The sequence below is a fragment of the Fusarium tjaetaba genome, assembly GCF_013396195.1.
Source record: "Fusarium tjaetaba strain NRRL 66243 chromosome Unknown NRRL66243_c0000065, whole genome shotgun sequence".
In the NCBI taxonomy this organism is placed as follows: domain Eukaryota; kingdom Fungi; phylum Ascomycota; class Sordariomycetes; order Hypocreales; family Nectriaceae; genus Fusarium; species Fusarium tjaetaba.
In genome coordinates, this window is record NW_023501261.1 from 7,525 (window position 1) to 29,837 (window position 22,313).

The 22,313-nt window shown below is 49.9% G+C and overlaps 6 protein-coding genes across 6 annotated transcripts; 4 read left to right on the forward strand and 2 right to left on the reverse strand.

The window, feature by feature from the left end:
- Positions 1–4,816: 4,816 nt before the first annotated feature.
- On the forward strand, positions 4,817–5,157 carry FTJAE_3401 (uncharacterized protein; the record flags this gene model as incomplete). Its single annotated transcript, XM_037349695.1, has 2 exons — positions 4,817–4,978; positions 5,044–5,157. The coding sequence occupies 2 exons, from the start codon at positions 4,817–4,819 to the stop codon at positions 5,155–5,157; spliced, it is 276 nt and encodes a 91-aa protein (XP_037209486.1).
- A 5,312-nt stretch (positions 5,158–10,469) lies between these two features.
- Positions 10,470–12,050, forward strand: FTJAE_3402 (Ulp1 protease family; the record flags this gene model as incomplete). Its single annotated transcript, XM_037349696.1, has 1 exon — positions 10,470–12,050. The coding sequence occupies one exon, from the start codon at positions 10,470–10,472 to the stop codon at positions 12,048–12,050; it is 1,581 nt and encodes a 526-aa protein (XP_037209487.1).
- A 1,158-nt stretch (positions 12,051–13,208) lies between these two features.
- On the forward strand, positions 13,209–13,723 carry FTJAE_3403 (uncharacterized protein; the record flags this gene model as incomplete). Its single annotated transcript, XM_037349697.1, has 2 exons — positions 13,209–13,301; positions 13,355–13,723. The coding sequence occupies 2 exons, from the start codon at positions 13,209–13,211 to the stop codon at positions 13,721–13,723; spliced, it is 462 nt and encodes a 153-aa protein (XP_037209488.1).
- An 857-nt stretch (positions 13,724–14,580) lies between these two features.
- Positions 14,581–15,736, forward strand: FTJAE_3404 (uncharacterized protein; the record flags this gene model as incomplete). The annotated part of the gene is made up of 2 exons (XM_037349698.1): positions 14,581–14,652; positions 14,705–15,736. 2 exons carry the CDS (start codon positions 14,581–14,583, stop codon positions 15,734–15,736), a joined length of 1,104 nt encoding a protein of 367 aa, XP_037209489.1.
- A 1,560-nt stretch (positions 15,737–17,296) lies between these two features.
- FTJAE_3405 (glycerol-3-phosphate dehydrogenase) lies at positions 17,297–19,395 on the reverse strand (the record flags this gene model as incomplete). Its single annotated transcript, XM_037349699.1, has 2 exons — positions 17,297–18,108; positions 18,159–19,395. The coding sequence occupies 2 exons, from the start codon at positions 19,393–19,395 to the stop codon at positions 17,297–17,299; spliced, it is 2,049 nt and encodes a 682-aa protein (XP_037209490.1).
- Positions 19,396–21,182: 1,787 nt separating this feature from the next.
- On the reverse strand, positions 21,183–22,282 carry FTJAE_3406 (aquaglyceroporin-like protein; the record flags this gene model as incomplete). The annotated part of the gene is made up of 3 exons (XM_037349700.1): positions 21,183–21,353; positions 21,408–21,948; positions 21,999–22,282. The coding sequence occupies 3 exons, from the start codon at positions 22,280–22,282 to the stop codon at positions 21,183–21,185; spliced, it is 996 nt and encodes a 331-aa protein (XP_037209491.1).
- Between the last annotated feature and the right edge of the window lie 31 nt (positions 22,283–22,313).

Here is a 22,313-nt window from a genome sequence, read left to right on the forward strand (position 1 = left end):
TTGCTCACCAGCCTGTAGCTACGTCGAAGCCGCAACTGGCCGTCTTCGTCAAAGTAAGTCTTCTACACTGGCATCCAAGTTGCCCCGAATCAGCAGGGGTTCTGCCTCATTCCGCGTCTCCCGATCGAGGAATTGAAGAATATGGAAATCTCCCGATGGAAGAAGATTGCCAAGCTGAGGGGATTTGATGTCGCGAGTTGAGCCTCCTTGTACGCTAGATCAAGGCTTCTTCCAAGATTCCTCGGCTGTGCCTATCTCAGGGTACGGTATGGAGCTAACTGCAGCTTTCTCGGGTTCGTGTATCGTTTGGGTTGAGCGTGAACTAAATAGTAAGGATGCCTTACTGACTGATCAGGGACTTCATATTCCGCCACATCGTCAGCCGGCTCTCCTTTGACATTTGTTGGTGGTTTCTGTAAGTGGCAGATACCTTATTAGCTGCTTGACGTCTGGATTGGCCGTTTGACCGCAAGCATCTAGCTCTCCCCTTGCCTTCTTGAGTCTTGACGCGGTCAAGTCTTGGACAGTACGTTCTACGCCTGAGGAATCAGTCTTTCGCATGCTTGCCATGCTCACGCAGCGGTTTCTCGACAGCAGCGCCATGATTAAAACGAGAAAATGGAAGATAGGATGCGTTGCAGAGCGACGGGAGTGTCGCTGGATCACTCACTATTGTCATCCAAGCCTCCAAGCTCAAGCGGCTTTCAGCTCGAAAATGCAACGCACTATCCCTTTCGCATCCTTGGAGTACTCTTTAGACTGCCGGGGGCCGCCTTTGCCCAGCGGGAACAAGCTGGGAGACGTTTTGGCTAGAAACCAAGTGTCAAAGGAATCTGCAAAGGCTTCATCACAGGAAACTACAATGTTACGCTTGACAACGCCCCAGCGTCTCACCTTTGCTGACTCTTTCCAGGTACTTCCGTTCGTATCCTCTCCGGGCTTCACCTTACCCATGGACTTGACGAGGTACTGTAGCTTCTGCACATCTGGGCGCCCGTCGAACTTGAACATGCAGGATGAATCTGTTTTGTTGACTCGATCTCTGGTTTTACAGACCTCATCGTCACCATCTTGACCAGAGGCCAAGCCACCAATGGTTCTTCTGGTGCTCCTATGGTGCTTAGGCCCTCGGCCAACGATGTCATTACCTCTTATATTAGATATCTATTGGTTCATGACCGTCGATATCGCGCTCTGTGAGTGGGACAATATGCGTCGGCTGCATCTTCGCCCTCGCCGAAGGCTTATTACGTTCCGGTCGATCAAAAACTTGGGACGGCACTCCGTCTGACGGCGCATCCCGCCCCAACTATCTAATTTCGGCACGTCAATTTTGATGTCAGTTTATAACGGATTATACCTTTAGAGCCACAGCAATGCCTTCTTAGCAGCGTTACGCTACACGGACACTAACGTTAACATGTCACTCGGCGCAAGTTTCTCCTGCTCCTACCATCATATATAGATATCATACGTGACCTTCGAGAACGGATGTGGGAGGATATTCGTGGCTAGCTCCTGCACCTTGTTTGGGAATACCGCGATATGTCCCTTCACGTGTCTCGGGTAGGTCGAGTCTTGTCTGTGTCCATCTGTGACGCTGTCCTTGATAATGAAGCGGTAACACAATATTAGCATAATCAGCTTCTCCTCGACTGCTCTTGAGACCCGCTCCCTACTGCATCTTTGGCGCCGCCAACGATCTGCCTTCGACCTGGTGACACGGTCCTCAACATCTGATGAAGATTATAACGTCGCTGTAAGCTTATATCATCACTTTCCTGGCCGGCCTCCCTGTTCAACGACTTGAGAATGTTAGTTGACTTCCGAATGCCTAGATTTGCTGGGGCCGGACTATTTATCATCCCTCCATGTTCCGAGATTCTCTGGTCACAAGGGTGCTCATACTGGATTTGTATTGCCTCGAAGATATCTGCAGACTGTGGATGCCCAAGCCGGCAAGTGTCACGTTCTCGCGATTCTGCGCATTCAGGGGACAGAACAGAACAGACCGGCTATCAGTTTTTCATAATAGGCTATCTTCACTGCCTTTCTTGTCACCATACTTATATCAGAACGCTAGATTGTAGGCCACGTAACCCCCAGGGTAATGGCCACATATTTACCTAAATCATTGCTCCGTTCCGGACACCCAAACTATCCATATCTCTCTCTAGCTTGACTACAGGAGGACGTGTCCGCACTCAAACTCAAATTCTCCCTAAAACCTCGCCCAATAACGCTTTCAGAGTCTTTCCCATTTTAAATTATTACCACAGAACCCTCTTAATTGGGAAAGGCAGTGATGTCGACTGTCGCTCTGCAGATCGACGTTATGTCACACTCACCAATCCCGGGCTTGACCGTGAGAACAAGGTTCATGTTTACTCCCCCAACATAACATTTGTCACATACTCTAAATACCAGATCAAAGTTCCCTGATCAAACATATTGGAACCCCTCTCCTTTAGCAAGCCGTCCCGCACCTCCCGCGAGATGAGGTATAGATCCAAGTATTATCTTTTCAACTTCCGTTCAGTGTGTCTCTTCCATTGACCCCCTCGAATAGCATTCGCCTGTTTGACTTCGTCGACGCCCTCACGGATGACCTAAGTGTAGAAAACGCTTCTAAACTTGTGGAAATACATACTAATGCCAACATCTTTGAAGAGAGCAGCTTCTACAGTCCCAACGTCAACGTAGAGCCCATTCGTACTCGCAGTTATTTGCAGTTGAGACTTGNNTTATTCCGGCAGAGAGAACCTGTTACTCGCATACGTGCTTATCCCACACGAGAAGAAAGGGGCCACTATGAAACAGGCGGCTTCTTCTATGTCTAATAGTCGCTTCTCTACCACCTTATCTACTGACGGGCTGTTTGAAACCAGTGTCCAAGCTCTCAGCCTGATAAAGCATGTCCCGTCTTGTCTGGGTACTAAATCTTGATCCAAATGAATTTTCATAGACACTCTAGAGACATGTCTGACTTTAGCGATTATCGACAACACCTGCCAGAACAGTAGTGTCCGATAGTGACTATCATCGGGTTCGTGCCACCTCATAGCGACAAGACTCCTGACCTTTCAGCGGACCGCTATTTCGCTGTCAAAACATCAGTCTACGCCACCTTAAAGTAAGCTCTAGTTATATTACATATCGCCCGCTCCTTTGAAATAATAAGCAGTGGTAAAGAGTTTTGTGGCCAAGCCCCTGGTTCGCGTTAGTTCGAAGTATGGACATATAAACTGCTCACAGCATGCTTCCGAAAATAGATCAACGGAGTGTCTTGTCTGCAGGTTCCTGGACCCTCTGATGAGTCATGCATTCTAACATGGCCATTAAAAGTCGTTCTGCTGGTGATAGTATATTATATGAAGAGCCGGGCAACCCCCGATTATTCCCAGCGCCAAGTAGACCTTATGATACTTCGTACCCGGTCATTTCGTTCACCTCAAAGATGTAGAATCTGGGGTAATAATGGAGTGAAGTGGAGGATGAAGGAGAAGGATGGCGCAAGTAACCCAACTGCCTAGCGAAAATAACCCACGAGTGAACCCTGTCTCAGATCAAAAGCCAGCTAGCCAAGGTGGGTGACGTCTCGTGTGCCAGTTTAGTCATTGACATTCAGTACGAAATAGTGACTTACCTATCTCGCGACGATGCCTGCTATACTTATTGTGTAGCCGGAGAACCGGGACTGTCACGAGCAAGAGTTCAGCGCTGCCGCGGAAGACGCTGCGATTACCGCCCTTCGTGTAGAGCTGTGGACGATGTCAGCGCCTCTTTTATACTTAAGCTTCTCGCCGGGAGCAAACTGCTTCTGCCCGTGGACTTGGGGGGTTAACACCCTGGCCGCGCGGTGTACCAGTTCCGAAGGTTGTACTACTACGCAATGGAGGCTCCAGCGAGACTGCCGCTATATTTCAGGGCCGGCTTGACATCAGGCTCGCCGATTCCCAACACCAAAAGTCGTAGTGCTTCCCAATAAGTTTGATGTCTGCGTATTGCTCCGCATCCCAACGGAGCTTAGCACTGCTGTTGAAGTAGCTGAAACTGGGCATTTCCGAGCTCTCGTGGTCCAAGGACAGGAGAAATAATTTCACGCACTCAAGGCGTGTAATAAGCGAACAGTTGCGGTATTTGTGAACCTATAAGCTTTATGGCGAATAACTGACGTGGCGGAGCATGAGAGGCCGGGCTCCGGAGTTCTCGACTCTCTTGATGTTACTGCGAAGGACTTCTGTTTCGCCCTTGGTGTGTCCAACCTCCCTTCTCGTATAAGGAACAGATAAGAGATGCAAATAAGGGGAAGAGATCGCAGTCAGGCCTATATAGTTTGCGGTTCAGGCGTTTAGGGTTCAGTTTCTTTTTCTCTGTGGTATAGATCCTGTGGCGCTCAGAACTAGCTCCAGTCAAGCCTAGACAACTGCGCAATCAACATCAATATCGCGTCGTGCCGTGTTCGTTCAACACTATGTATGTATCCTTATGAGACCATCCGGTTGCAGAATACCAATAGGCATAATGTGCGATACTGCTAGATATTTTACTACCCTTGTAGGAGTTTACTAGGTAAACGCCATCACAGGCAGCGACGACGTTCGTGGACTGGTCTTGGAACTCGACAGCAGAGGGCACGCAGTTAGCATCTAAAATGGCGCAGTCGTAGCCCGTCATCGCGGCCTTTGAGCTGCCCTGTGATGCCCCTAACAATTCCCCGAATCATTATTCCGAGATATGGGCCACGTCGGCTTTGCATCGACTTCCTGAGCTTGAGAACAGCGACCTGGTTTAAGCACAGTCCAAGAAGTTGAGCATGGGACTTGCCTATGGATTCGCTGATGGTTTGTGGCGACTTGTCACTTACAGGACAGAGGACAGTATGCCTCTCAAACTTACAGATGATCTGGATGTGCCCTCCGTAACGACTGTCGAGACCGGCACAGAGACAGCTGCTTCGACACTCGTAGTCGCTGAAGTGTGAAAGAATGTGCAAGGAGCAAAAGGTGAATGGAATGAATTGCTAAATTATCCTGAGTGAAGAAAGAGAGTATCTGGGAGAAGGGTATGGTTGCCTCTCACACAATGAGCCAGACCGACAACTTCGCCAAAGCCATCCTTGACGACGCCGATAGAATTGGAATGTATCTACGATAAATGACAGGCTTTTGGCTGTATGAATGCAGGCCTCCCGGGATGAGAGTGTGTAGGGAACAACTTGTTTGCCCTTGATCTTTTTCCAGTATGGGTTTAGAGTTCTTTTGCTGACGGTCGTTGCTTTGGTTTGCTTCCCATTAATGGTCGTAACAGTGATACGCCTGCCCTCTCCTGAACCGTGGAAGATTAATAAATCCTCTTTTTTAGCGTAGAAAGAGTATTAGTTATATAGAGGCTGTCTTCACTGCTTCCATGATCGGCCAGGTCGAGATTTGATTCCCATTGTGGAAACAGTAGCCTTCCGATTGTTGCCTTGCCAAATCAGCCGTTCGCGATTACGCACGTCATCGCCAAAATCACCCAATACACCTACTTGTAATACGGCACTTGCGGAGATCCTGCATCAGGAGTCGCTAGAGGTTCGATAGTAGCAGACTCTCGTTCCAGCGAATTGGCTAATTTGTCGTCGTGGACAGGAGTTGATACTAGAGACGCGCCTCAAGAAGTGACCCTACCTGGGTTTGTTGCTCGCAAAGGAAAGGTTGTTGTTTAGCCAAGCAAGGTCGACAACCGAATAAGGATACAACACAGACCGTTTAAACAATCGGCTTGAGCGAGTCATTGAGTACAGAAGAGGCGAAGGACCAGAAGAGTAGCGACGCCATTCTCTGCTGTGCTCCGTTTGGCCTTGACGCTCGGCGCGTACTCTCCATATTTTATCCCTTTACTTATAAAGCTGGTAACTGGATTGCCATTAGTCACTCACTAATGCTGGACTGCTGCTCTGTTTATGTTGATGGCACGTCCATTTCCAGAACAGTAAATGTGTAGGAGAAACCCGTTCATTCTTAGGGTGTACTGTCTTCTTTGCTTTGAGAGAGGCGGTTAAGTCTACGAGAGAGATGAATGGTGTGAGCAAACCTTTGGTGCTGCATGCTCCTTGTATATTCCTTAGTTGAGCTAAGAAGAAGGGATTCTGTGGTTTATGAAACTCGGTTATTACCTGCTCACCGACCATAGCGTTGCATCAAACAGCGAATCAGCTGCCGATTAAGAGAAATATCCAGATTAGACATTTAAGAACTCTATAAAATCAGCAATTTAAGCGACAGCCTAAGTGTGTAGAAATAGAAAGGTATATACCTGGGACTCGGTAAGAGCGGACTTATCATCACTATCAGGGGCGTCACCAGATATACTGCCCATCGTCAATTCCTCTATTATGATATTCATCATTGCCTTCTTCTATGATAGTCGTATCAGTAAGTAGTTTTCCCGATCGATCGATATTCAGGGTAGGCAAGTACGGCATATAGACATCCAAGTATGGAGAAACATATTACAGAGGTTATGAGAGGTAGAATAAGAGGCCACGAGCAATCTATCTGGATACTGAACTTTTCTCTGTTGGAGAGGATGATCAGATCATTGCGAAGTATCTTACACTTTTAAAGAAGGACAGCCGAGGAGTGGGAGCAAGTTTCTCACATCAAGGAAAGTTTGTCATCATTTTCAGCGTCAAGAAGTAGTTGAAGAAGACTTATTAGCAAGCAATCAACAATTGCGCAGTGCCTCCTTTTAGTCGTCTCTGCTGGCTTATAAGACTGGCTGACTCCCCAGACACTGACTCCCGTCTTCTTAATAATGATAGCTATATTTCACAGGCTAGCAAGTCGTAAAAGATCACTATTGACACGGGAATTGGTTTCCTCGCTCATATGCTCAAACATGCTGGATGTAGACTTGCTCTGAGCTGGAAAGGCGATCTTCACTGTTCGCTTTCCTCGCCGAGGAGCAGCATTCAACTTTTGTGATGTCTTAGCAGTCTGGTTCTGTACAGCATTAGAGCGTCAGACATCGCATCGCTTACCAACAGCTAGTAGCCCGTGTAAATGGTCGTATATAATCAAGGTTCGCTATCTTCGTCGCTCTCCTGTCTGAGGATGGGGATGTGCTTGGTCTGTAAATTGGTAGTTGGTTTGTTATAAGCGAGTGAAGATGTTCGGGAGTGGATAGGGTGTAAGGATATAGGCTACTTATAGTTGACGCTCACGATGTGATGAGTTCCTGCCTGTCTGTACGTAGGACTCGATTCATAGTAACCGAAAACCTAAGTGACAGCCGGCTCGACTTGTTTTGTATACTTGTCTTCCTTTTAATGATAGTATGGACAATCTCTTAGATGTGAAGAACGTGAAGTGGCTCGAGGAGTACCTTATCAGCTCTCCTTGCACCTCCTCCGTCATCATCTGTTTCGGCGATGACATCCCCCCTTTATCATGGTTCAGAACATAATCATGTCTTGTATCTAAAGACTCTCTTGCCAGTGATATAGGTAGTAAACATTAACGCCTCCGGTAGCATTGTCCTCAATGCTGCCTTCGAAGACAGCCGCGTTCCTTACAACGGTCTTCTTTCCACTCTTGACTACACGGATTTGGACGCCAACCTTTAGATCGGATCGGTTAAGAAAACGCTCGGGAGCATATATCAGTATCACTACCACAGTCGCTGGTCACACCATTGACACTAGCCAGCTGGGCCTCCGTGTCCGTGACTTGGCCTACCTACCTAGACCTGCTGCTGTCCCTATCGCCACACCGACGGCATTGTCTATACCGACTTTCAAGCGGTCCGAACGCTGGGTAGGTCGGGCTCCTCCGTCAAGTCCTTCTACCAGGCAACGAGTATCTGATGATGCCAGCGCTGTAGTGTCTTCCTCTAAGAAACAGAGTCTGCAGCCCACGGAAGGCGGGTTCTATGTAACGACTTCAGAAGATAGCTCAGGTTCTCCGGCTAATTCCCCCTCTCATTCCTCTTCTCCTTTCACCATGACTAACACTGGCGAGTCAAGTATCTGTTTGATCGCGTGTCTAGCCCGCATCGTAATCGCTATCCCCTAAATAAGTATCCTCATAAAGAGTAAAAAGTTACGTTTATACTCAAGTCCTCAAGTCTATATACATTTCCTATAGATCAAGCAGTAACCTTCCATGCTATTCCGGCGTCGTATTTACATATATTTGCTCTCTTGTGACTCTTCTCATTTATTATTTTGTGGTCTTTCTTTTGGCATTCCTCTGCCCTGCCCTGTCCTAGCCTCAAGCCTCTTTTCGCGGATGGCTTGCTGGGTCTGATTTCGCAATTGACAAACGCCATATGAGGGTCCCTGATTTTGTGAACTTGTGGCTAAACTTTTGTAGAACGGCTGTATGTAAAATAATTGGACGCTGTGCGATAACTGTACATTAAACGGGGGATGCTGAATACGTATCCGGCTCGCTGTACGTTTGCCGCAGTCCAGTTTGAGTGACCCAAATACCTTATACAATAATTAGGATATTTTCGAACGGCATGAGTTCCAGAAACTTATGAGTTAGTCGTTGGCGCCGTTTATTGGACTGGCATGATATCATGAAGCCAACCGGCATCAATTATATTGGCTTCATGTGCTGGATTGGAGGAGCTATCCACGGGGCATGTCGCCGGCATCGACGACACGGTCACATTTCTTAAGTGAAACCTTGAGCTCCAACTGTTTCTCATATTACTATCTTTGGCATTTGGGAGGCGCTGACATGAACATACAGCCGGGCCTGTTGAGGTTGCTGATGATGTCGATGTACGCCATGCCAAACGAACAAGCCTTAACCACTAGAACTCACTGAAAGCGGGGAAGAATTCATACGTCAGAGCACCCGGAGAGCCTCGATCTAGTATTGCCGCAGTACAAGGCCAAGCTTACAGTGTAAATGCACGATGAACAAGAGGCGTGGTTCACGGCATTGGTGGAGCGAAGCTTTCTTGGGCCAACAAACGTCGCTGCGAACCTTTTTGTTCGACGCATCCATCTGCGTTTGCGACAGGACCCGCAGGAGTGGAAAGCGAGCTTGGTGGAAACTGCGTGTATAGAAGGATCTGCTGCTCTGCGATAGGTCTCACCGTCGAAACCACTGCAGATTTGGTAATGTTGCACTGTTCCTCGCTACACGTTACTGAACCCGACGCCTCTACTATAGCTCGCATTCAGTTCACTCCCGCGGGCCGCTCACCAAGTTCCGTACCATGGATGACATAACGGCTGGAGTAGGTTGAGCAGAAAACGAACATGTCCTCCCACTGATGACAATTTACATTTCTCATCGCATTTGATGTGTCGTCTTTTACAGTCCCAGCGGAAGAGACAACTGATAGGACATAAGAACCGTCAAGAGTAAGAGGCGGGAGGGGTGTAGATATCTGGTGGGCGTCAGAATCTTGTGACGAGACGGCCTGGACGGTCGGACAGGAGTCATGTATACAGATGGGCTACGCCGTTGTGATTGTCTTGACGAGGCGCATCTGACGACCACTCAAACGTGCTCCTATCTGCTCAGGAAGTCGCTTCGTGCTCTTGCATGAAATGATAAAAGGCAATATGGCATGAAGATAACGACCTGCCAAGGAAGATTCTTGAAGGCCTTCAGATACGGCGCTGACCAGTCTCTCTGGGGCTGGTTTGTTGAAACTCAGGCCCTTGACGGTCTTGTCGAAAAGTAACTGGAACTAAACTGGGCACTGCACCGCGTTTATAATGAAGCGATGACGTACGGATTCTGGAATTTTGGCTGTCATCCAGTAAACTAAATATAAATCCTCTGATCGCAACCTTTTCAGGGATTCATCTTTTTCAGAATCCCGCTTTATGTAGCGTAGTTCTGGAGTTTGTGGGGCATGTTTCCATTAGCATCGTGTGTTGAAACCAAGCTTGTCAATAAGAAGCAAGCGAGGCTGGAATGGAGATGATGCGACCAAAGGAGTCATTCCTAGCAATTATTCGCAGACCATATTATCCCCTGCCCAAATCCCATCTTGAATTTCATTCCTCAAGGCTGGTTCTCGGGGATTGCGGTTCGGAGCGGGCAATTGAAACTCCGTTTGGGGACCCACTCCACACGTGATCTCGCGTCGCAATTGAATTGAAGCGCGCCGAGACCGCGCAACATCTTCACTCTGTCGCCTTGCCGCCTTCACGCGCGCACGCCTCCTTGCGCGCTTCTCTCCCCTGAATGACCTCCGACTGTCACGCGCAGCGTCATCTCCCTCCGCTCTTCTAAGCGCTCCCTCCACGTCCCATCATGGCCAACGCACCGCCCCGTTACCGCATCTTGACATCGCGTTCTCAGGCCCAGACATCGCGCCACACGGAATATCGACACAGATTGGTCGCCGAACTCGATGAGCTATGGGGTTCCCGCCGTGGTTAGTTGCCCGACGGGTCTCATGAAGCGTCAATAGCGCTGGGAACCCTCTACCAGATACGCTCGACTACCATGGCCATCCTCGACACTGGACACCCGCTCCCTGCTCTTTTTGTTCCTGGTGGACCGTTTTACAACTGGCCATATACGAGGCGCAACATCCAGACTGCGGAGAGGTATGTCTCTCAGCGTCTTCGGAAACAGAATGGTACCAATCTCCCCAACGGATTGGGAGCACCAGCATCCGGACCAGATCCAAGCCCAGCTCAACTCCCTTCTCCCATACTCGGTTCAGACCCAGCTCTACCTCAGTCTCAATTCGTCGACCCAAGTTTTGGTCAAGCTTCATCGCCAGCTCCAGCTCCAGCTCCCAGCTCGTCTTTCGGTGACATTGAGCTGCCGCGTGCCCATCACTCAAGCTCTACCCACGAACCCGCTCATGAACTGGATATCGGCGCCAGCACTCTTCAGGAGATGAACTACGACATATCGCTCGACATGGCTCCGGATATCAGCGACGGCCTCACAGTTATCACCGCTGACGACCTCGACTTCAGCAACATGGAATCGGAACTCAACGCCGACACCATCGATCGCATCACGGGTGGTCGTTGGCTCAACGACGCTGCCATCGCCAAACTCTTGGAGCTCTTCTCTTCTCTACGCCCGCTCGATGCTAAATCCATCGACCCGTTGCTCATTGACAGAGCTCCCGTCAACAAGGCTGTGACCCATCTTCTTTCGGCCTCTGGATCTGTCTTGACGGTCCTCGTTCCTATTCGATGCAACGCTCACTGGATCTTGGTTGTGCTGCGCGCAGCTGACAAGTCGGTTCTCTACTACAATTCAATGCCTGGACACGACATGCCCAACCTGCCTGCCCGCATCAATCAGGTTTGCCAAGGTCTCATCAACGGACTCGACTACGATATTGGTGCCGCTGTTTCGGCCGGTACGCTATCCTGCCCTGAGCAACTCAACACAGATGATTGTGGCGTTGCTGTAATCGTCAATGGCCTCTACACCTTGGCCTCACGATCTCTGCCTTCGACCGCCAGCTGCGATTATGGTCTCTGGCGCCTTGTCTTGGCTGCAATGCTCATCGATGAAGATGAGCTTGACAGCAACCTGGGTCTAGTGCCTCCCGAGCTAGCCGAGGAACCCATCATCGATATGGGCACTGCAGAGCCTCGTCCGACACGTCTTGCTGCCTCTGAGTATCGCGACTGGGTACGCACGGAGAGACAACGACTGGTAACCCACATGAGGTCGACTATCGACAGCCTTGCCCAATTCTTATCCCAATGCCGTTCTCATCGGATGCTGATAACTGAGATTGTGGCTGTGCTAGAGTCCCCGGCCTTGAACCCCGACACCGCGATGAACCAGGAGCTGGAAAAGCTGACCACTTCTCTTGAGAATGTGCGATCCTTGAGATGGGTTAACCCCGTAGCCGAGTCTGCCTTGAAGAAGCAGTTGAGAATTCTTCAGACGCGGGCCGATCATGGTGCAGCTTGCAGGGCGAGGATGGAAGTGTTGATTCGTCAGTACAAGGCTGACCTGGAGGACCTTGAAGTCATGAATCGAGACGCGGCTGTATTGGTGGAAGGACTGGAGCAGGATCTTGCAGAGAGTGGTAACTTGATGGAATAAATGTAATTTATGGCTCACACAGCTCGGGGTAGACTTCATGAGTGACCATGTTAGCTGCCATGAAGAGGAGAGAGGGGATTGTAGAGTGTTACAAGCATGGATAGGGGTTCAATTGGTCAGTCGATAAAGAGTTCCATCCCTGACAGTATTGTAAGACAAGGTTGATCAGTCGAGGAGTGTGGAAACAGGACAATTGAGGGTGAGTTAGTCAAGTGAACACTTACCAGGGGGCAGTTAGTTTCCAAGTAGCTGTACTTCTCAATATAGCCTTTTCAGAAGCGGAGATTTAAAAGACCGTGTTAGCTTCTTAGTTGCCTAAAAAGGTGTAGTCCTTGTAGTTTCTGAGTTTAAGTTTCGGCAGTCCACTGCTGCTTAATTATAACTCAAAGTCAGGTTCCGAAGCATCTGTTGTCTGTGGATGCTTGACCGATATCTTTATGCTAACTCCAGGATTGCGTTTTATACATTCTTTACGGGGATCTCCCGGTAAATGTATTACTCAAGATTCGCCAGGACACCACAGTATCCATTCCTATCACGATACTGAACAGTCCAGCATCGACGTCGTGCTTGGCGTTGAAACAACAAACTCTACCAGCTTATCATGATTCCTGTGGCTTTTTTATGTATTTCACAGATATAGAAACAACCTAGTTTCTTGAAGAGATCTCAGCTGTCGCATGAACAATGCCGACTGCCTTGGCGAGCAAGAAATACGTAGTGAGAAGTGTAAAAAAGGCAGATTCTAAACAGCTTGTCACAGTCTCGCTTTGCTAAAAGTCTCTATGGCTCTAGAGCGGAGTTTTAAATCAGCGGCGACGCTAACTGGTAGACTGGTGCCTGTTCACGAAGGATGAATAAGAACCAGGGATGTAGCAGACAATATACGAGGCAAGCAAAAGATTTGCCGTTTTAGAGAGTGGACATAGACTTGCGGATGTGTATTTAGGTGAAGCTAGGACGGAAGTACCGGAACTTGCTAGATTACTAGGCAGTAGCTTCTCAAGACTGCTGTAAGTACAGTTTATCCCCTAAAATATAAAAAGCAGCTTAAGGAGCTCTCAAAGAAGTCATATCACAATCAACATTCCATCAAATATCCCCTTCAAGGAGTATTCTTCAAAACAACTTCACGATCTTATCATATCCACTATCAATATGAAGCTTAGCAATGTCTTGAGTGCTTGCGCACTTGCAAGTGCAGTCCAAGCCGCACCCGCCGACGCAGGAGCAGACTTGCCGATACTTCCTGTACGCTTCTCCTACCCATCTACTAGAGAATATGAACTAAACAATTCAATCAGCGCGACGTCAATACATGCAGATCGCCTGGCGCGCATCAGTGTGCAGTCATTGTTTGGGCCAGCCTCGCATCGTTTGGCATCCCAGGTAGTACTACAGGCGGTTCTGGAGTAAAGGTTGTTGGAGGCAGCTGTGACAACATTATTGCAGATGGCAAACTGAAGCGCGATAGCCCTGGTTTCAGCGCCGATTTCACTACTACCTACGGGCCTCATCTTTACTTTGGCGCGAACACAATCGGTCTTCGCAATATCGGCGGTGTTAGATACCAATATCGCGGGAAGAGCTACAACCAGGGTAACTGCTTTAACACTGGTGGTACAAGCGGAACTATGGCTGTTGATGCTATTCAGTGCAACTTCGACTGCTAAGGATGGAGTTGATTATCAGGGTTTTGTTGTGGTCTCTGGCGCCTTGTCTTGGTCGCAATTCTCACCGAAGGAGATGAGCTTACAATACAATATAGTACTCTTTTATTAGCAGTAACTAGTTAGTGATAAGCAAGAGAGCAGGTTTGTCGCGCTAGATTCTCTGTGATTCAAAGACAGGTACAGATTGTGTTATGACATCCATGTTAACTTCAAGAGGCCCCCGATAAAGCTCGAAGATAGGTTGCGTGGGCGAGAAGCCCTCAGAAATGCGCTGTACTGACTTGGCTACCCTGTAATTTATCGCATAAGCAGGTGATTTTGTTCGCAGAATTTATCCCAGGAGCAGTGTGCCATTTCTTGCAGAAGGCGTGCGTGGTGCTGGTTTACACACTGTATTCAAACCTAGTAAATGTGGGAGCTACACTGTGCATACTAAGCCAACTACTGTACATGGCGACCCACTCTCGAGGTTTCATCCGAGGTTCTTCCGTGGGAATCGATTCTCCTCAATTCCAGGCTTCACGTCTTCTCCCTCACATCATCACCTCCTCTTCCTCCTCCCATCAACGCACAGCTCCAAAACAACATCTCGCATCACGTCCAGAAAGAGGCGGCTACTCGCGCTACAGACCGTATAAAACTCCGACTTGCACCCTTCAAATGAGCGCGTCAAGCCTCCTTTGCTGGAACAACCGGGGTCTGTAGAAGGGGTTTCTGGTCTCGCAGCGCGCTGGAGATTCAGAGATTGCCTGTGCAGCGAAGCTCACCCTCTTCTGGTCGCGCGCGTTTTGGCACGACGCAGTGCGGAGCTTACGCAGGCAAGTTCCATCACGTTGTAGAACTGACTGGTTGCAGGAATGTCGACTTCATCATGCCTTGACGTCCATTTCACTACCCGTGCTGTGATCGAGTGGCAGTCGGATAACGAGGTAAGGCTTAGCATCCGCTTAGCTCGAGAATTCCCAATAACACGTTTGGTAGTCCGATTCCACGACACGTATTTTGGCCAAACCCGACCCAAAAGTCAGCTCTCTTTCGTTGACGACCCGATTCGATTCCAAAGGTTCTCTCTTCGACATACACGTACCCCTCAAGCTCAAAGGCCTTGACAGCACATCCGATATCACACTTCGAGCTTGCGCTTCCTCCATCATCTCTCTTGACCTCGTTAAAAACTCGACCATCTCTAGCGAGGTTGAGCAAGAGTTCAAGTCCCCAGCTCTTGGCCTTCGTTTCCAGCTGAATCGCCATCTCGACATCCTTGCCCCGACTCCTGCTCTCGAGCCAATACGTCCGGGAGGTCGAGCACGGTCAGGTGTTGTGCTAGATGCCATTCGCGAGTTCTCTCGGGCAACTGTTTTCACCGTCTACATCGAGGCGCGCAATGCATCCCCGAAGCTCCAGCCCGTCAGCGATGCAGTCAGCCAAGGTCTTTTCAAGACATCTTGCAGCAGCCGCTTTCAACTTGCTAGCATGTATGCCGGCCTTGGAGCAAAGGTTGTCCAGCTTGGTGCAGATGACACGATTGCACCGCCGTCATATGAAGAAACCGAAGCCCCACCGCCGCCGCCTCCGATCGACCCCAAGCCCGACAGAAAGCGTCCACGACAGGATACTGTGACCGAACATGCCGAAGAAATCGCGCTCATTTGGGCTGAGCTCCAGATGCTCAAGCAAGCGAAAGACTCAGACGCGAAGCGCATTGCATTCTTGGAGAAGGAGAATCAGGAACTGCGGGAAACCGTAGCGAAACTCCAAGAACGACACAAAGCTTTCGACAAGTCACAGCAAGATATACACCATAGCTTCGGAGCCCTCGAGACAACGGTCGAGAAGAATACCCAAGAATTTGAGGAGAGCGTTGGCAACGAACTGGCAGAGCTGCGTGAAGATATAAGTCAACTAGATCATCAACTTTCTTTCATTCAAGAGGGGCAAGTTAGCGATGAGTCTGTTGCCAAGATCAAAGACGCTGTGCTGCTCGATATCACCTCGCGATTGACAGGGGATTGAGCCCGGGCGTCAGCATTCTGTTCGGCAGGTTAGCTTGACAATATCTCAACAATTCCCTCGTAGCGTCGACCCAGAAAGCAGCACGCTTCATTCTTGGCCTTGCCATTGAACACGAGAGCTACTACTGGCCGTTGGGGTGAAGCTCTTGGCTGTCCAGAAACAACTGCCTCGCGCGGATGGGTGATGCATCAGCTCCGCCAGTGCTGTCACAGGGCGACGACGCGAATAGCAACTCCCTGACGAGTTTATACATAAGACGCATCCTGAGTGGACGGCAAGAGCCTCGGAACAGGCCTGAGCCTCCATTTATCATCTCGGGCCGGGAAACTATGGCCAGTGCTCATGATCGCAGATGAATCTGGGGCGGTTGACAACACAACCTACATCACGACAGCAAGTACACCATTATTTGGTGCTGCTGTTAGACTTCTCAAGGCTGGGCACGCCAGTGGTGAGTCTTGACGAATTCTCTTGCGACCTCAGATAAGCTAACTTTTCAGTAGCAGCAGCAAGAGTTGGCTACGCCCGAAAGCGACCGAAGGAGTACCTGTCGAGATGGATAAACAAAACAATACTCGGGCCTTGGATATATAGTGCCATATAGCGTATACCAACAATATATCAGGCACGTGTGAACTGTGCATCACGACTGTTTTGCCAGGGATAGTACAGCAGATACCAAGTCTCGAACGCTCCGGAGTTCACGTTCGGGCTTGTCCATAGCGCGCTTCCAAACAGTGCCATCGATGTATCGCATGGCACGGCCCAGGCAGTCCAGATAGTCGGGACATTTCAGCTCCTTGTACCGCCTCTTCCTGTTGCTGCCATTCAATCCACTCTCGCCTGGCCTCGAGGAGCAAGAGAACATCGGCGGACGTTGAGATAGGGTGTTAAGATAAACTTAGCAAAGAGTCCCCTAAGTTTAGGCTAGATGTACAAATATTTTCATCGCTTACGGTCAAGGTCCTGAGTTTTTTGCCTCCCATAGTCGCTTTCCTGGTTTTCTCCATTTTCAGCGCCGTCATCTCCAGCACTGTCATATTCAGAGTCGTCGACATTGTGGAGTTGGAAATAATAGAGCCACACTCGTAGGATTCAGGTCGTTACGTACATGACCCATGGTTACGGAACTGCTACGTCATTCATCTCTAGGTCACGAAGCACGTTTAGTCTGGGGCTCCAGATGGGTCTTGATGTAATGGAGCCTCATTTTATGGAGATGCAGGAAATCATCGACGATCCGATGGGGACTTTCGAAACAGGATTTGATTGCGGGGATGGTCTGCAATTGATCAGCGGACATGGAGGGGATTAATTCGAAGGTAGATATGTGAGCACGTGGATGAGTAGACTACAACACTAGAGGCATTAACTTGGGGAATTGAAGATGATCGTGAAAGTTCATTAAAATATATAGTTATCAAGGAAATCCGTGACGCCGTGTCCAGTCCCAGCCCAATAATCCTGCATCTATGCGCCGTGCTTTTAGTATAAGTATAACACAACCAATGCCGGGAATCTCTATATGCTACATGCTATCTCTAAAAAGGAAACGCTCATCTAGTCGTCGCGCGACTTGCTGTAAGAGCCGGTTCCACCAAGACCGTTCAGGTCGACATCAAGACCACCAACGCGGGTAGGTCGGGGTGCGTGCTCAATGCTGCGCGCGGGCATCTTCTCCTCCTGGGAGGCCTGCACGGGCGCATCGGTCTGCTGCTCAAGACCCATAGAGGCGAGGAACTTGATAGCATCAGCCTTCTCCTGCTCCTTGCGGGCAGCGCTCCATTGAAGTTCTGTAGAGGCTATGTCGAGAACGCGGGGAAGAGCCTCGAGAGCCTTGTGGGAGTCGAGGAATGAGAGACGGGTGCGGCGGGCGATGATGTCGGGGATTGTGCAGGCGGCTTCGGAGCGAATGCCGTGAGAGACCTCAGCCTCGATGAAAGGGAGAGAGGAGACGAGACGGGTGTTGAGGGCGGGGGATATGGAGAGGAGAGTCCAGGCACGATCACCGTAGTTGTGGGCGAGATGGTCGGCGATGTCAGCGTCGATGTTGTAGACCTCCATCAATTGAGAGGCGAGAGATGTGGAGTATCCGTGGGCGCCGATGAGAGGAACGTTGCGCGTGCAGCAGACGCCGCGGGTGGTGAAGCCGGAAGCGCCGGCGCCGCTGATGTCGGGAAGGGCCACGGCCTGGGGCTTGAGGTCGAAGAGCTTGATGGCCTCGTTGACGGTGTCCTCGGCCATTTCACGGTAGGTGGTCCACTTGCCACCGGCGCAGGTGAGCAGACCAGAGGGGGAGGTGGTGATGAGATGGCTTCGGACGAGGGACTCGGTATTCTTGGCGTTGGGGTTCTTGACGAGAGGTCGGATGCCTGTGAATTGTTAGAAATGTTTGGGTCATGTCAATTAAGATGAGACTTACCAGACCAAGCAGCGAGGACATCCTTGCGTGAAAGAACAGACTCGGGTGTTAGGAGCTTGCTGACTTCCTTGAGGATAAAGTCAACATCCTGCTGTTGCGCAACAGGCGCAGCCTCGACTTCGCATGGGTTATCCGTGGTACCAGCGAGAGTGTAGCCCTGCCAGGGAAGAACAAAGATGACACGACCATCTGAGGTAGCAGCGTCGAGAAGACCAAGACCGTTGGGGCAGATCTCCTTGGGGAGCATGATGTGCACGCCTGAAGCGGGAGCGACGATAGGCTTGCGAGAGGGATCGTCCATTTGGTGGATGGCATCAGTGAAGGGACCGGTTGCGTTGACGACGCCCTTGGCGCGGACCTTGAAGGGCTGAGCGGCAGCGGCGTCACCGTCCTTTGAGGCGAGGACATCGCGGACTTGAGCGCCCGTGATCTTGCCGTTGGCATCCTTCTCGAGGCCAGTTACTTCAACGTGGTTGAGAACAGTAGCGCCGTAGTGCGAAGCAGTCAGAGCGAGAGCGACGTTCATTCGAGAGTCGTTGTGCTGACCATCGTAGTACACCAGTGCGCCAACCATGTTCTCCCGTCGCAGGAGAGGGAATGCCTCGAGGGCTTTGGTCTTGCTCATGTAGTATGAGCTCTCAAGACCCTGCGAGCCAGCGAGGAGATCGTACGCCTTGGTACCAGCCCAGAAGTAGGGAGCCTCCCACCATTTCTGGAGGGGTAGTAGAATCGGCAATGAGCTTGACAAGTGAGGCGCAATGTTGAGGAATGTCTTGCGCTCACGAAGAGCTTCCATAACAAGCTGCAATTGACCATAGTCAAGGTTCCAAACAGCCTTTTCCAAATATCGCACTCCACCGTGGACGAGCTTGGTGCTCTTTGAGCTTGTGCCAGAGGAAAAGTCATCGCGCTCTACAAGAGCGACTTTGAGACCGCGGGTGATGGCGTCAACAGCGATACCAGTTCCTGTAGCGCCGCCTCCGATGATGAGCAGGTCGTATTCTGTGTCTTCGCCGCTGCGACGCAGCTCAGCGAGTTGCGAGGCGCGGGTCTTTGTGGCGCTGAATGTAGGAGGGACGATGCGGTTCTTTTCATCGCGCTTGAGGGGGACGAGGGGCTTGTCGACGATGTGCGTCTTGTTGCGGGAGGCGTAGTATGCTCCGCCGAGGGTGACTGTTGTTGTGGCTGCTGCTGCGAGGAGCAGAGGGCGCTTGAGCGACCGTAGTCTTTGCTGCATTTTGTGTGTGGTGTTTGGGGGTGTTGATGCGCCTGGAGTAATTATTTGCGCGGGAAGCTTGTTTCTTAGGTGTGAAAAAGCTTGGGGGGAGACTGGGTCTGGGGAATAAATAAAGATACAGATAGAACAAAGAAAGAGAGTCAAGTTAGGCTTTGGGGTTTATAAGAAGTAAATCGAAGCGCGATGATCGTGGAGAATCAAGAATGAGAGTTTCCATAAATTAGCGGAGTTGGAAATGGGTCTTCGATGGTTAATTCTGATATCATGGACTGCTTGAGTTTTAACAAGTTTTTTACGGGAGCACATGAGAAGCAAAGATTGGGGGTTCAGACCCAGAATTAGGCTATGCAATGCATCATCTGTCTCTGCTCGAGCCCGAATTACTCAAAGCATCTCTCATCTGACCCGCAAGCGAGATGTAATAAACGCAGAAACGGTGCAATAGACGTCGCGGGCTGGGTCGCATGGCTCAAACAGGAATTCCGGGAGGTCCTGAGCCTCAAGCCCATTAATGCACCTCGGGACGGAAACACCGAGAAGCTGACGTCGTCATGAGAGGTTTACCCCTGGTCTTATGCATCTCGGTGTGCAGATACCGAAGCTAAAGCCCGAATGTGACCTGGAACAATAATCAGCCGCGCCGACGTGCGGAGAGTTACATGTGCTGCCCCCACAGTCGGGGAGGGGAAGCCCGAGGTTCTAGACTTTGGGGTCAGAGTCAAAAGGTTCAAGAAGGTCATGACTTTTCTGGCTAAACACGATGCGGGAAATAAACTATGCCTATTCATTTGGCTGAACTGCATGTCTGCTCTGCTCTGTATGTGTTGCTCTGAACGCCAAATTGTTCCACTAATCAGAAGGCGAAAGAGGGTCATACTGTGACGTGACTGGTGGATCTTGCTTTTTGATGGCTTGAGAGCTGAAAGACATACAACTAACAACATGTCCAGCTTGAGTGTTATTACAAACATGCTATGTTTGTGCAACTTCTGTACTTATTAGTGCTAGAAATTGACGATGCATTTTAATGCTCATTTCGAGGTTCACAGTGCTGTTGTGCCGACGCAGAGGGAGCGAGAGGTTGAGAGTGCTGAAGGTCTAGGGTTGGTGGCTGACCGTTAGCGGCGACGACCATCCAATTGGTGAGTACCTCATTCGAACCGACAGCGACACAACAAAGACGGCGACCGCGGACTGCATAGAGACCGACAACTTCTGATCAAGATACAAAGAGTCCATTCCAAAATCATTCCTATTACGATACAGTTCCATGACCAATACGAGATTTTATCATCTCAGATCGAGGTCATGGGCTTCCTACACCCCGACGTCTTGGAGCCTAGGTACTTGACTCATGCTTCGAGTTTCGACAAAAAACGATGCAATACCAATCCGTCACAGACACTCCTCTTCAAGAAAGAAAATTGCCTTTTTCTATCACAGATTGCTAACAGCTTGCAGACTTAGACAACCGCGATTGTAATATGTTATCGCCGTCCACCGATCACGATCATTTCAGAATTTTGAGTCATAGCATGAGCTTATTATCTACGCTATCAACCGACACTCAACACCGCCGCCGCAAACAAGCAACGAGCAAAAAAAAAAAAAATGAACACGAACGCCATTCTCGTATGCTAGGCTCGCTGCTCCCCAAAACGAATAATCTGCCATTTTAGCGCCACTGTTTAGGCCATGTCTCTGCATCTCACGACGCGAATTTCAACCACTGTCTACGGTCTCGCCCTCACCATGAAAGCACTCGGATCTTCAAAGATCGCACACGCCTATACGGGAGAGGAAGCACTGTAAGTGTTGGACCACGTCGAGCGACGAGGGCTCAAGAGACGTGGGAGACCCATGCCTGGCGTGTTGATCGGACTGGGTCCTGTATAGATAAAGACATCATACAGAAGGCCACCGAAAGCACATCCCATAAAGGGCGCCACCATGGGGATCTGGATTTCACTGTCAGTTGATATTGAGAGTCGAGGTATTGCTGTTGGACTCACCCAGAAGTAGTACCCGCCAGCAGACCAAACCTCACTTCCATATCCGATCATGTACGAAACCAAACGAGGTCCAAAATCACGAGCCAAGTTGATGGCATAACCAGTCTCCCAACCGAAGCAAGCACCGATTCCAAAGATCAGGAAGAACAAGCCAAGCGGCATCAAAGGACCAGCACCGATGTTAGCGCTATCAGCCATAGCAAAGATAACAAACTGCAGAATCGTGCTGGCGATGAATTCAGAGAAGAACATGCCAGTGCGTGTCATGAATTCAGCTGGATACGTGCAGAATACACCGGCGGTTGCATTCTCGCCAATCACTGTTCGAATTCCTGGTCCGCCTTCATAAGCATCAAAGGCAGACTTGTAGTTGCCGTACACGACGGCAGCAGCACACATTGCTCCAAGGACTTGAGCGACGGCATACACTGGGAACTTTCTCCACGGATGACCTCTGAATATACAGTTGGCGAGAGTCACGGCTGGGTTCAAGTGACCACCTGATTTACCGCCAACGTATACTCCAAGCATGACACCGAGACTGTATTCACGTCAGTATGAGCTCAATTGGCCGCGGTAATAACGACTTACCCCCATCCCCATGAGATACTCTGGTAATCACCCTTTGTTCCCCGACTGAGGACAACCTGAGCAACGACGCCGTCACCAAAGAGGAGGAGAATGAAAGTACCGAAGAATTCTGAAAAGGCATCTTGGCAGTACTCCCTCACTCGACTCCAGGCATACTGCTCCGGCGGGGGAGGAATGGTGGGCGGTTCACTCGGAGCCTCGCTGTACTTTTCATTCTGGCTCATCTCGACTTTAGTGGGGATTGAGGATTTGTGCACAGAAGATTCAGAGATGGAGTCGTTCATGGTAGGGATAGGCATCCTAGAGTGAGTGAGC